Source organism: Aegilops tauschii, chromosome 4 (genome assembly GCF_002575655.3).
Source record: "Aegilops tauschii subsp. strangulata cultivar AL8/78 chromosome 4, Aet v6.0, whole genome shotgun sequence".
NCBI classification, from domain to species: Eukaryota; Viridiplantae; Streptophyta; class Magnoliopsida; order Poales; family Poaceae; genus Aegilops; species Aegilops tauschii.
In genome coordinates, this window is record NC_053038.3 from 46,541,569 (window position 1) to 46,554,974 (window position 13,406).

At 45.4% G+C, this 13,406-nt stretch overlaps 1 protein-coding gene across 1 annotated transcript; it reads right to left on the reverse strand.

Moving 5' to 3' along the window:
• Positions 1 to 4,352: 4,352 nt before the first annotated feature.
• On the reverse strand, positions 4,353 to 10,189 carry LOC109761570 (nuclear poly(A) polymerase 1). The gene is made up of 12 exons (XM_020320385.4): positions 9,163 to 10,189; positions 8,977 to 9,054; positions 8,781 to 8,888; positions 8,445 to 8,507; positions 8,209 to 8,370; positions 7,851 to 7,964; positions 7,710 to 7,772; positions 6,837 to 7,166; positions 6,276 to 6,440; positions 5,300 to 6,190; positions 5,058 to 5,131; positions 4,353 to 4,693 (listed from the first exon to the last, which is right to left on the reverse strand). The coding sequence occupies exons 1-12, from the start codon at positions 9,283 to 9,285 to the stop codon at positions 4,651 to 4,653; spliced, it is 2,214 nt and encodes a 737-aa protein (XP_020175974.1). The 5' UTR covers positions 9,286 to 10,189; the 3' UTR covers positions 4,353 to 4,650.
• Between the last annotated feature and the right edge of the window lie 3,217 nt (positions 10,190 to 13,406).

Consider the following 13,406-nt stretch of genomic DNA (forward strand, 5'->3'; position numbering starts at 1 on the left):
TGAGTATTAATCACATAGTGATGTGAACTAGACTGTTGACTCTAGTAAACTCTTTAGATGTTGGTCACATGGTGATGTGACCTGTGAGTGTTAATCACATGGTGATGTGAACTAGATTATTGACTCTAGTGCAAGTGGGAGACTGTTGGAAATATGCCCTAGAGGCAATAATAAATTGGTTATTATTATATTTCCTTGTTCATGATAATCGTTTATTATCCATGCTAGAATTGTATTGATAGGAAACTCAGATACATGTGTGGATACATAGACAACACCATGTCCCTAGTAAGCCTCTAGTTGACTAGCTCGTTGATCAATAGATGGTTACGGTTTCCTGACCATGGACATTGGATGTCGTTGATAACGGGATCACGTCATTAGGAGAATGATGTGATGGACAAGACCCAATCCTAAGCCTAGCACAAGATCGTGTAGTTCGTTTGCTAAGAGCTTTTCTAATGTCAAGTATCATTTCCTTAGACCATGAGATTGTGCAACTCCCGGATACCGTAGGAATGCTTTGGGTGTACGAAACGTCACAACGTAACTGGGTGGCTATAAAGGTGCACTACAGGTATCTCCGAAAGTGTCTGTTGGGTTGGCACGAATCGAGACTGGGATTTGTCACTCCGTGTAAACGGAGAGGTATCTCTGGGCCCACTCGGTAGGACATCATCATAATGTGCACAATGTGACCAAGGAGTTGATCACGGGATGATGTGTTACGGAACGAGTAAAGAGACTTGCCTGTAACGAGATTGAACAAGGTATCGGGATACCGACGATCGAATCTCGGGCAAGTAACATACCGATTGACAAAGGGAATTGTATACGGGATTGATTGAATCCCCGACATCGTGGTTCATCCGATGAGATTATCGTGGAACATGTGGGAGCCAACATGGGTATCCAGATCCCGCTGTTGGTTATTGGCCGGAGAACGTCTCGGTCATGTCTGCATGGTTCCCGAACCCGTAGGGTCTACACACTTAAGGTTCGATGACGCTAGGGTTATAGGGAATAGATATACGTGGTTACCGAATGTTGTTCGGAGTCCTGGATGATATCCCGGACGTCACGAGGAGTTTCGGAATGGTCCGGAGGTAAAGATTTATATATGGGAAGTCCTGTTTTGGTCACCGGAAAAGTTTCGGGTGCTATCGGTAACGTACCGGGACCACCGGGAGGGTCCCGGGGGTCCACCAGGTGGGGCCACCGGCCCCAGAGGGCTGCGTGGGCCAAGTGTGGGAAGGGACCAGCCCCTAGGTGGGCTGGTGCGCCTCCCACAAGGGGCCCAGGGCGCAGGAAGGGGAAACCCTAGGCTCAGATGGGCCTAAGGCCCACCTAGTGGTGCGCCCCCCTCTCTCCCCCTTGGCCGCCCCTCCAAGTCCCATCTAGGGCTGGCCGCACCCCTTGGGGGGGACCCTAGATGGGGGCGTAGCCCCTCCCCCTCCCCTATATATAGTGGGGTTTTGGGGCTGCCATACACATGAGAACATCTCTCTCTTGGCGCAGCCCTACCCCTCTCCCTCCTCGTCTCTCGCAGTGCTTGGCGAAGCCCTGCTGGAGTGCCACGCTCCTCCATCACCACCATGCCATTGTGCTGCTGCTGGACGGAGTCTTCCCCAACCTCTCCCTCTCTCCTTGCTGGATCAAGGCGTGGGAGACGTCACCGGGCTGCACGTGTGTTGAACGCGGAGGCGCCGTGGTTCGGTGCTTAGATCGGAATCAACCGCGATCTGAATCGCTACGAGTACGACTCCTTCATCCGCGTTCTTGCAACGCTTCCGCATCACGATCTACAATGGTATGTAGATGCACTCCCCTTCCCCTCGTTGCTAGATTACTCCATAGATTGATCTTGGTGATGCGTAGAAAATTTTGAATTTCTGCTTCGTTCCCCAACACCGGCCTCATGGCCATTGATGGCGGGCCGAAGCTCCGACACCTCCTCCTCCTCCTCGTCCACGAATAGTCGATCCCGCCTCACGCCAGCGAGGTGGATATGGCGACGGTTCGCCTCCACCTCCCGTTCGGACTAGAGCGACTCCAAGATGGCCTGGTTTTTGGCCACGAGGTCAAGATCGGCGATGAGCATCGTGAAGGTGGTTGCGCCCGCTTGCTCCACCTACAATTGTGCCTCCACCGCAAGGTGCTCCACCTCCTCCTCCTCCATGATGAATCCATCGGGCTCAACCTCCATGCCTGCCGCCTCCTCCCCCACCGCCATCCATGTACGCCTCCACAAAATCCTCCTCTGCAAGGTGAGCGGCGCAATGTATCTCGGCAGCACGCATCTCCCGCGCGATCTGTCTAATGCTCCAGCGTGAGCATTTAATAATATGTGATCTTCTATCGGACCATGGTGGACAGAGATGTGGGAGCGGAAGGGCAAGCGGTGGCGGTGCAAACAAGGGGGAGATGGGAAATAGGGGTGGATAGGGTTTACCCTCGCCGTCCGGCTTAAATAGCCAGATTTGACCCCTCAAGGGGAAGGATTGCGGGATTCTTAACATGGTGTTGATATTCCCCTTGTAGAGCACATGGGTAATTTTCCATCTCTAGTGCATGCAATCAAGAGATTTGAGTGTACTTGACCATCCTCTTGCTTCCAAGAGTGCCATGAGTCTTTCAGTGTTTGCGCCAATTGGTTCTCTCAAGTATTGACGTCCAAACACCTCGACCACCGCAATAGCAAATCTGACATAGCGTCAGCACATGTGCTCTCAGACATCCAGAGGTACTCGTCCCACGAATCTGTAGACCTGCCATATGCAAGCATCCGTGCACTTCTGGTAACCAGAGAATCCAATTCTTTCTACGACATACTTCGTCAAGATGAAGTAGTCATCGAAAGCCCGAACACCATTGTAGAGGCGATCGAACACATTTCTCGGCAACAGAAAGCACCGGCAAAAAATATTCGCGAATAGGGCATCGCGGGCAAAGTGGTCGTCCATCAGCATCAAATTCCCCCGTACCCTATTCCGATTCAGCACTCAATGACCCTTGATCGATCCCTTGAAATTGAAAACATGCTCTTCCGCACGCTCCTCATATGCAAGGACTGCCTGCATCATCGTCGCTTCATCTGCATAATCCTCCTCGTCGGACGACTCAACGTAGAGATCATAGAAGTATTCCATGTTCAATCTATTGCTTCAAAGAAGGGAGAAAAAATATCAAAAAAATTAGCACAGGATTTCACCAAACACTTGTCGGGCTTGGTGACCCCCACGGACAGCATCCACGGGGGCAGATGGTACCTACACGGCGGACGAACAAGAGGTGGAACGGTGGCATAGGCAAAGCGGCGTGGCAACCGGGTGGAGCGGCGGAGGTCGCGGAGGTCCGGGAAAGGCTTGACGGACGACCGGGGTGATACAACGACCGCGTCGGATAGGGAGGAAGTGGATGCGGAGCAAGGGGGTGGAGACGCGGGCTATGGGTGTGGTTTTGGGTGGGCCGAGGGTGTCGGAGTCCTACATGACGATGGTTTTGGGTGGGCCCTAGTTTGCGGGAAACATACACGCGAACGCGCCCGGGAAACGATGCAGGATGACGTAGCGTCTAAACAGTTCGGTCCAAACGTTCACGGGTGATTTGAGGGTCCGCTTTGAAGATACCCTAAGATTATGAAATTTTGTACCAATGTCTAAGCTCCGCCCCCTATATTGTCAAATCCAAATACCTAATCTATTTAGCATGGCTCACAGTAAAACTATTATATTGTAAATGTACATGTGCAAAAGTAGCTTGTCACCAATTACACATGTAAACTTAATTCAAAATAACCATGTATATTATTACTAAATAAGATGAAGAAAGCAGAAACCCTAGTAGGTGAACAATTCATTAACCCAAATGATAAGTGTCACATGTGCACGAAGCACTTCGGTCCTGACGTTTTTTCCAACTAAAGTTGTCATCCGAAAAGAAAAAAAACTAAAACTTGCCATCAGAAAAGAAGTTGTCATACTTTGACAACTAAAGTTGCCATCTTCGCGTCACTAAATTTGACATAAAAAACGTTTGGAGTTGTCATGTGTTCATGCGACACTTCTTTATTAAAAGTTCATGCTCTTTCCCTCTTGCGGAGTTTAGTTATGCTATATCTCGGCTATTCGAAATCTAAAAATCCGTGCTTCAGTTTTGTCTTGATTGTGAGTTTTTCTTAGTCGTTTTATTACTTTATGAAAACGCAATTGTAAATAGTATCCGCGATAGCTAACATAGCTATAGCTCGGACCTCATCGCTAAGCTACAAAAAATGCAATTTAAAACCTTGATAACCACGCAGCTAACCAGCCGCTCAAGTTACTTCGTTCAATTTATGCACAAGGACGGCATTTATTGACAAATAAATTATATTAGCAGAACATATGTCTTTTACAGTGAATACACAAGCCAAGCAAAGATGAGAATATTCCAAGATCGCAAACAGCATGTGCCGCGGTTAAAAAGGTCGTAAATTACAACATTTTCTCTTGTACTTTTTCCGCAGCACACAAAAGTTGGCCTACAATGGCCTACAGTGGATGTTTACATTTTGAACATAATAGAATGAAAAATTGAAAGCTCTCCGCTGGAATTGTCCTATCCTCAGTATCTTCACGACGCGTTGGCCTGGTGTTGGATTCGGGAGCTTCATTCAGCTTGTTTTGGCTGCGGCACAGTTGACAATCTAAGCCTAACAGATTAAAAAGAAGAAATGTTATTATCAGCATAACTTCGCACATCAAGCAGGAAAACCAACAAACAAGATGAACTGCCAACATACTGTGAATTATCCATTCGACAAGTGGAGACACGCACATTGGCAGAGTCTCCCAACATAAAACAGGGTTTTGACCATTATTACTTTGCAAATGAATATGTTAGTAATACATTTAAAATAGTACTTTTCATGACAAACCATACTTCCAATGAAATGTTACTTTTGCTTTGATCAATCTATAATACATCATCTATTTGTAAGTCAAAGCTAGAGAAGTTTTACTGCATGCTTTCTAGGACCTCATATATTTCCAAATACTACGGTAGCACAAGAGTACCTGAGGGGCTTTCTTTGAACAGTTGATGTTGATGCACAAGTAGCGCCAACTGGCGGGCCAGCAAGCTCAAGTGGCTTTTTAAAAATAAAAACAGAATCACAATTAATATCAATATACAAGCAAATAATAGTGGAAGAAGCTAAATCACACCATGCACTTAGAGAGAGATATAAAGCATTAAGAGCTAATGAGTATGTATAAATACAAAATACATATGAAAAAAGTTAGAAGGAAAAAAATACCTCCAGCTCTTCCTCAGCCTTGCGCTTCAGATGATTATTACCATGAGAACTCAAATTACATGTTTGCCCCACGGTCCTTCCAGAACATCCTTCCAAAGATGTTCCATGAACAGGAAGCACATGTTTATCGTCAGGCTTAGCTTGGTACGATGCCAGCTCATCAAGCTCATCAACCACAGCTGGAGAGAAATTCACAGGATTATTTGCAGGAATCCTCTCAGCTTCCCTGTGTAAGCTATTGAAACAAATGTCCAACCCATTTGTTGGAGCACCATTGCTTGAAGTAGATGGCATACTGTTAGGTTGTGTAACTACATCCAACACAGCAATGTTCGCAGGAGCAGATGTACTTCCAAGAAAATGCCCTGGATGTTCATGCTCAAGGGATTCTGTGTGAAGATTTGAATGCCCATTCAAAATACTTTGGGTTTCTTTACTTGATACACTGGGGACCAACAAAGAAGTACTTTGATAGCCACCAGAATGATCTAGAGCAGATTGAGGATCACTCCAACTTTCAGCGCCCAATTGATTTCCAACTTGACCATCAGCTGTAACAACGTTCCTAGAAACAGTGCGACTGCTCCTAGCTACTGTTCTGGAAGAACGAGGAGGGCGCACTCCACCAGGAAAAACAAACAAAGGGATATCTTTTCTTTTTACATGGGACACTTCAATATCCATTCCTTCCCTCCGATGTGCATAAGCAAGAACTGCGTTCTTAAACTCATTTACGATTCCTCTGATGTCAAATTGCTCAGCTTCTTGAGGTTGGGCAGTTTGTTTTCTCCAAAGACCCATGAAGTAAAAACTATGCAGCGGCCTGGATCCATCTGAGAAATCTCTGGGATGCGGATGTGCAAGGAGCATCTCATGAGTATATCGTTCAAACTACATCAGCAGCCAAAATCACATATTAAAACACACGTAGCACACATTACTAAGAAGAATGAAAGTTTTGTTTTCAGTTATTCACCTTTAATACAAGCGTCCGAAGGCGAGACTCTACCCAACCTTTCCAATTCCTGAGGTCATCTTCATTTCTCGCTGTGATACCAACCTCCAAATAATTTTTATATAATTCAAAAAATGGATATGGCTCGAATAAATCATCCCAGGTTGCTCTATTTTCATCTATTGCCTGCAGTTAATCATCAAGGGGAAATCAAGTCTGATGCAAGATATAGATAGGTTCCATACACGTGAACTCAAAATAGAAGTTCTAAACATAAATGCAAAAAGGTTGCTACAGTATAAGTTAACAGCAAAAACACAAGCAATACATACATACATTACAGTATGTTTTAGTCAGATAATATTAGTAAGATAACAAATGGTGTGCTTCCATTAGCATTACAGATGCATTGAGATAAATGTTTTCTGAGGATAAAGTTCAGACCTTTAAGATCAATATGAATATATATTACTACTAGACAGTAGACATCAGTAAGATGAATATGCTTTTGAATGCATGTTAGGATTTTAATTACTGAATTCCTGTTAAATTATAAACAAATTATTCTGAAATAATAAGTACCTGGCAGATCTCGTATCCTCGTGTGAATTCTTGGACCATCACATACCTAGTACTAGTAGATACGTTATAACTAGAATTCATACAAGGATAGGCGGGTGTAATTATAGGCATCTGATGGCCCCTGTCTCTAAAGTTTCTTCTTGGATCCCAAACAGGGAGGCCAAGAGGACCCTCCTCAATATGGCAAAGTGTAACAGGGTTGGGCCACTTCCACTGGCTGTAGACTCTGAAAAAACGAGATATCAACATGCTGGGCGATGCATTTGGATACAATTGACATATACGAGCAACAAGAATTGCCCAATTTATGCCACCCAAGAATCCCATAACCTGGACATGGAAGAAAAATCTTAGTATCAATTTCACATTCATAGACCATAATACTGATATAATGATATGCATATGCACCGTAATGTAAACATGCAATCATGCACTGGACATAGCTAGCAGGGTGCTAAGTACCTCCACACGCTGCAATTTGTTTTATTTACCCAACTATATTTTATGTGCAACGGTATTTTAGAAATATCAGTGAACAGCTTAAGAAAATGCTAACTTCTTTTGGTTCTCTTGTTTTCTTTACTTGTATTCTGTGTCCCATACTACCACAGTACTAGTTGAACAGTTGACCCCTAAACAATACGAAAGCTATTTTCGTAGATCTATTATTAAGGAAGATAAATGGCAGATAACATATTGTTACATTTGGTGTCAACTCTTGCTTGAAACCAAATGGAACATAATGTCTTCTTTTAGAATGAGGCGAAATATTCTCTTGTTCTGTTGGTCTCCACATGTAAAGTTTCCGGCCTCCCTAAAAATGCATGTGCGTTCATACTTTAAAGCATACTCTTGCAGCGAGAAGAAGCATACGTTTGAGTACACCCCACGGCGCTTCCCCCAGTATCTCATGAACCTTAAGGTTGTGCGAAAACTCTGGATTTGAGAAAACAAATGGGTTTTAGTCCATAGAATAATATTGACATGTTTACTTGAGAAACAGGCGACACATACCGGAATGTTTGGGACCAATCGTAATATTTGATCAGTAACTCGACACCCATTTAAACTACGAACAGCCTGTTCATCAACATTGTGCAGTATGGAGTCCTGAGAAAGATCAAGATCCTGAAATGGAATCATGTAACATGATCAGGAATTCATATCAAACATCATCAAAACATGCTATGAAATGATTCACGAGCTAAACAAAACTAGGGAATAAAATGCTAAGCTCCATTTTCACAGTCTTCCATTTTTGGAGATGCAAATGCTTCCATTTTCTACTCATTTACTACAATGAGTACAATATAAATATAGCATAGAGTACCGATACAATTTTTAAATAACAAAGCTGTAAAACAAAACTTACATCAGGAATCACCACATGTGCAAGGTTTGCATATAAAAGGTCAATAGACACCCCACAAAGTTTGAACCCCAGAACAGGCACATGAGCATCTGGTACTGGGTGTAATTCAGAAACTTCTGGCATCTCGGCTAGCATATCGTGAAGACACCTGAAGAAGTAGTCCTGCGAAAAATAAAATGCACATTGGACACAATAAGACTGTGATAACTTTGGAATTTAGTAATAGATCCTCTTACATTTCGAGTTGCGTGTCTTGGACCCACACATAGCGTGTCAATATCTGCGCCAGGACCGTGCACCTGTGCAAAAGCAACAGAATAGGTAGAATCACAACAGTAAATTTAGGTGATAGATAGAAATCTCATAAAACAGCGACAGTATATATCTCTAGCAGTAAACCTAACTAAAACCACCAGACTCTGCACAGATATACTCATATAATGACTAATGCACTTGCATCATTTGATAGAAAAAACATACAAAATAGGCAAAAAGCATGAAAACACTTAACAAGTGACAAGCAAGTATTTCTTTAGAAATAGGACTAGACAAGAAACAGAGCAACGGAGTACCCCAAGGCGGTATGAACCAAATGTGAAGATCTTAGCATTTGCTTCTTGCACGAACTGCTCGCCATAACCGCTCACCCTAGTGGCCTTCTTAATCCAAGTTTTCACAGTCTGCCAGGACAAACAACAAGTCGTCTTAAAACTGGTGTACCCAAATTATAATCCAAAATATAAGCACACCGGCAGAGTATGCTCAAACCTGGTCAAGTTTGCCTAAGACCTCTTCTCGCGAGACAGCCTCCTCTTGACTCTCATACAAGCCCGCATCAGCAAGGAACTGATCGACACCAATAACAACATATGAGCAGAACACATTAAACAGGAGAGCAACGGAAAATTCAAAAATTCATGGTCTATCTGACACCCATATCACACACGCACGCACCTTTTCGACCTCGGCTGTCTGCACAACATCCTTCTCAGTTGGCCCGCCTAATGAGATTGGCTCGGAGACGCCAAGATAACCAGTATTGCTCTTCACCATCAAGGCTCCCAAATTATTATTCATTTTATTTTTCAACGAAAGGTCGATTGTACAAGCTTTATATAAAGCAAAGGGGAATGCTGGGGATACCAGCTTTACAAGGTAGAGTTCAATACAACACCAAAAATGTATATTACAGCAGTAGAATCAATCAAACTGAGCCTACACGTCGCACTACCCCAGGACAGCAGAAGCAGACCGACTCCTTGTCTTCACCGACGCCTGGCTGCTGGAGGGCCAGGCTCCACGACTCAATCCTCGGAAACCCTCCCTGAGCGGCGGATCTAGACGTCGTGCCGGCCGAAATTGGTGGAGGGTCAGTGGAGTTTAACCGACGACGAGGCCGAACAGAGACGGCGATGGCCGCGACGCGTGGAATTGGGGGGGTGAGGCGTCGGCGGCGACGCTGAGCTACGGCGCGAGCGGCGGCAGGTCTAGGGCACAGCGGTCAGATTGGATTGGAGGCTGCGCGGGTCAGGTGAGGGGGAGAGGCAGTAAATATAGGGGGATGGGGCGGCGGAGCGGAACGAAACCGTCGAGGATGGATTCCGACTCCGTTTCTAGCACGGAGGGCGCATAATAACTGATTTCAATTCAATCGAAAAACAAGGCAAATTGAAGGCGTGTTAGGGAGCGAATTGACTCCCCGGGAACGCGGCGGCGGCGGCGGCGGCGTTGCAGGTCCGGTACGGCGGCGGCCGTGAAATCCGGGAAGCTGCGGCGCGGGGGAGGATGGTGGACGGGGCGGGCGCCCGAGATGCGGACGGTTGTCGCCGGAGATGGCTCGAGGCGACGGGCCTAGGGGCTATGGCTTGTGGCTCTGCTCCAATGGGGAGAGGCGAGGAGAGGAGGAGAGTGGGGTGGGGGAGGAGTCGGGAAAGGACAGGGGTGGGGGGTGGCCGGTAGACGGAACAGAAGGGGTGTGGGCAAAAGGTTCGAGCTGGACGAGTTTTTTTCTTTTCTTTCGGAGCATCTTGATTCAGTCCATGTACAGAAAAAAGCTCGGAGTAAATTTTAGGGTATCAAACAGTGATTTTTTATTATCTCTACTCCTAATCTCTCCTTCTAAAGTTGGTAGCCTGATACGGTTTATTTTCGTCCCGTTTTTCTTTGTCCCACCACCGACCACCCTTACCACGCTGGGTTTTTTATCTATCAATTTATTTTCTCTCCACTCTTTTATTACAAATCAGCACTTTCCTAACATACAAAAGATCACGGATCTAACTTTCATAATTTATCCAAATCAACCGATCCTTCCATTAATGCAATTTGTTTTAGAAAACAAATAACACATTTTTAGGAAACAAATAATGGGTGTTAAGGAGAGAGAGTGCGTAAGTCATTCATTCGTTACCCTATGTTCGATCGATCGTCCGATTTTCTATCCTTCACAATTTCAGAAGAAAAAAGATTTTCTCTCCTTCACTTTCTTTTATATCACGCTACAAAGGAAAAATACCAAGAGTCGATCTCTCTTAACTTCTCTTTCTTGAAAAAAATAGGAAGGTAATTAGATTGAGGAGAGGGCAACGCTGCCTTACTTTCTCCCATGAGAGCACACCATACCTCTGATGTGCCTCCCCTCACGCGGCCGCCTCTCCTCCACACCTTCCCGCGGTGCCGACGACGGCCATCCATGGTGCTCCTCTGCTTCGCCGCCACCCCACGCACCTTGTCGCCTCACTCCTTTGCTTTCTCCTCTACGCCTCTCCACGCTACACCATGGTGGTGCTAACTACCGAGGCCGAGGCCGTCTGCCGCCACTGCTCCCTCCCTCCAGCCCCCGCCTCCATTCTCTCTCTGCTCTAAATCTCCGCCCGCCTGCGCCTCTGACTCTGGCCGACGCTAGCGGATCTCGCGTCGGCCGCCACTCGCGCGGCTCCGCCTCGTCGCCTCTATCGATCCCCAAGCACCTCATGGTCGTTCCGCCTCTGCGCGCACCCCTGCAGCTAACCCTAGACGCGGAGCTGTGATGTGGGTAGTGAGGATGGGAGCGGGGCGTTCGTATCACTGAGTGGGTGGTGCGGCTGTGGTGTCCCAGTGTGGGTGGAGAAGCAAGGGCAATGGTGGCGCCGTGTTGTGGCGGAGGAGAAGGATGGCTTTGTGGTGGACCGAGCATGTGGGGTAGAAAGATTCTAGACATGCCAACTGCCTATACAGAATATCTGTGAAGAATGCACTCATGTAGTCTCATGGAAACTTCTTTTATTTGTTTGAGAAATTTGGAAGAAGAAAGGTGTAGTGTTGTGAATAGAATATAAGGTTGGGATCAGTGGTAGACATGTGCATATTACATTTGTGTTTCTACAACAACAAATTTGTGTTTATGTATTTTCTCTACATATTTCCTTTTGTGCCATTGCCAGTAATTCCGTGCCTTGCCAGTGATCCAATAATATTCTTCTAATTTCGGCTTAGTTGTTTCCTCAGTTTCTGTCTGCCAAGGACGTGGTGGATCCAAGGAAGTTTCGATGCAGAGTTAGCTTTGGAAGGAACTTTTTTTGCTCGCTGTGTTTACAAGTTTTGATCCAACAATATCCATTTCATATATATTTTTCCTGAAAATAAGTAAATATATTAACCAGAAGTATCGGGTACAAAACTATTCTAAAGTTATTTTTAGTACCACTAGCACCATCAACAATTGGCATGTGGGCTTGTTTTCCTTTGTAAAACGATGATGAAAAAATTATCTCCGGGTCTAAGTTCCTCAAGTTGAAGGAAATATGCCCTACGGGCAATAATAAAGTTATTATTTATTTCCTTATTTCATGATAAATGTTTATTATTCATGCTAGAATTGTATTAACCGAAAACTTGATACATGTGTGAATACATAAACAAAACAGAGTGTCCCTAGTATGCCTCTACTTGACTAGCTCGTTAATCAAAGATGGTTAAGTTTCCTAGCCATAGACATGTGTTGTCATTTGATGAACGGGATCACATCATTAGAGAATGATGTGATGGACAAGACCCATTCATTAGCTTAGCATTATGATCGTTTCAGTTTCATTGCTACTGCTTCCTTCATGACTTATACATGTTCCTCTGACTATGAGATTATGCAACTCCCGAATACCGGAGGAACACTTTGTGTGCTATCAAACGTCACAACATAAATGGTGATTATAAAGATGCTCTACAGGTGTCTCCGAAGGTGCTTGTTGAGTTGGCATATATCGAGATTAGGATTTGTCACTCCGTGTATCTGAGAGGTATCTCTGGGCCCTCTCGGTAATGCAATTACGGAACGAGTAAAGAGAATTTCCGATAACGAGATTGAACTAGGTATGAGGATACCGATGATCGAATCTCGGGCAAGTAACATACCGATGACAAAGGGAACAACGTATGTTGTTATGCGGTTTGACCGATAAAGATCTTCGTAGAATATGTTGGAACCAATATGAGCATCCAGGTTCCGCTATTGGTTATTGACCGGAGATGTGTCTCGGTCATGTCTACATAGTTCTCGAACCCGTAGGGTCTGCACGCTTAACGTTCGATGACGATTTGTATTATGAGTTATGTGATTTGATGTACCAAAGGTTGTTCAGAGTCCCGGATGAGATCACGGACATGATGAGGAGTCTTGAAATGCTTGAGACGTAAAGATTGATATATTGGAAGGCTATATTCGGACATCAGAAAGGTTCCGAGTGATTCGGGTATTTTTTGGAGTACCGAAGAGTTACGGGAATTCGTTGGGAGAAGTAATGGGCCTTATTGGGCTTTAGTGGAGAGAGGGGAGAAGGGCCAAGAGGTGGCGCGCACCTCCCCCTGCCCAAACCGAATTGGACAAGGGGTGGGGGGCGGCCCCCCTTTCCTTCTCCCTCTCCCTCTCTTCCCTTCTCTCCTACTCCGAATAGGAAAGAGGAGGGGAATCCTACTTAGACTGGGGAGTCCTAGTAGGATTCCCCACACCTGGCACGCCCCCCTTGGGCCGGCCATCTCTTCCCTCCCCTCCTTTATATACGTGTCCAGGGGGCACCCCAAAGGACTCAAGATTTGTCTTAGCAGTGTGTTGTGCCCCCCTCCACAGTTACTGCACAGAAGAATTACGTCCTGAAAGCACCGCTAGGTGCAAGACCCGCTGCAGGAGCAATGCCGGACGTTGTGAACGCCTGGCAGAGCAAAGC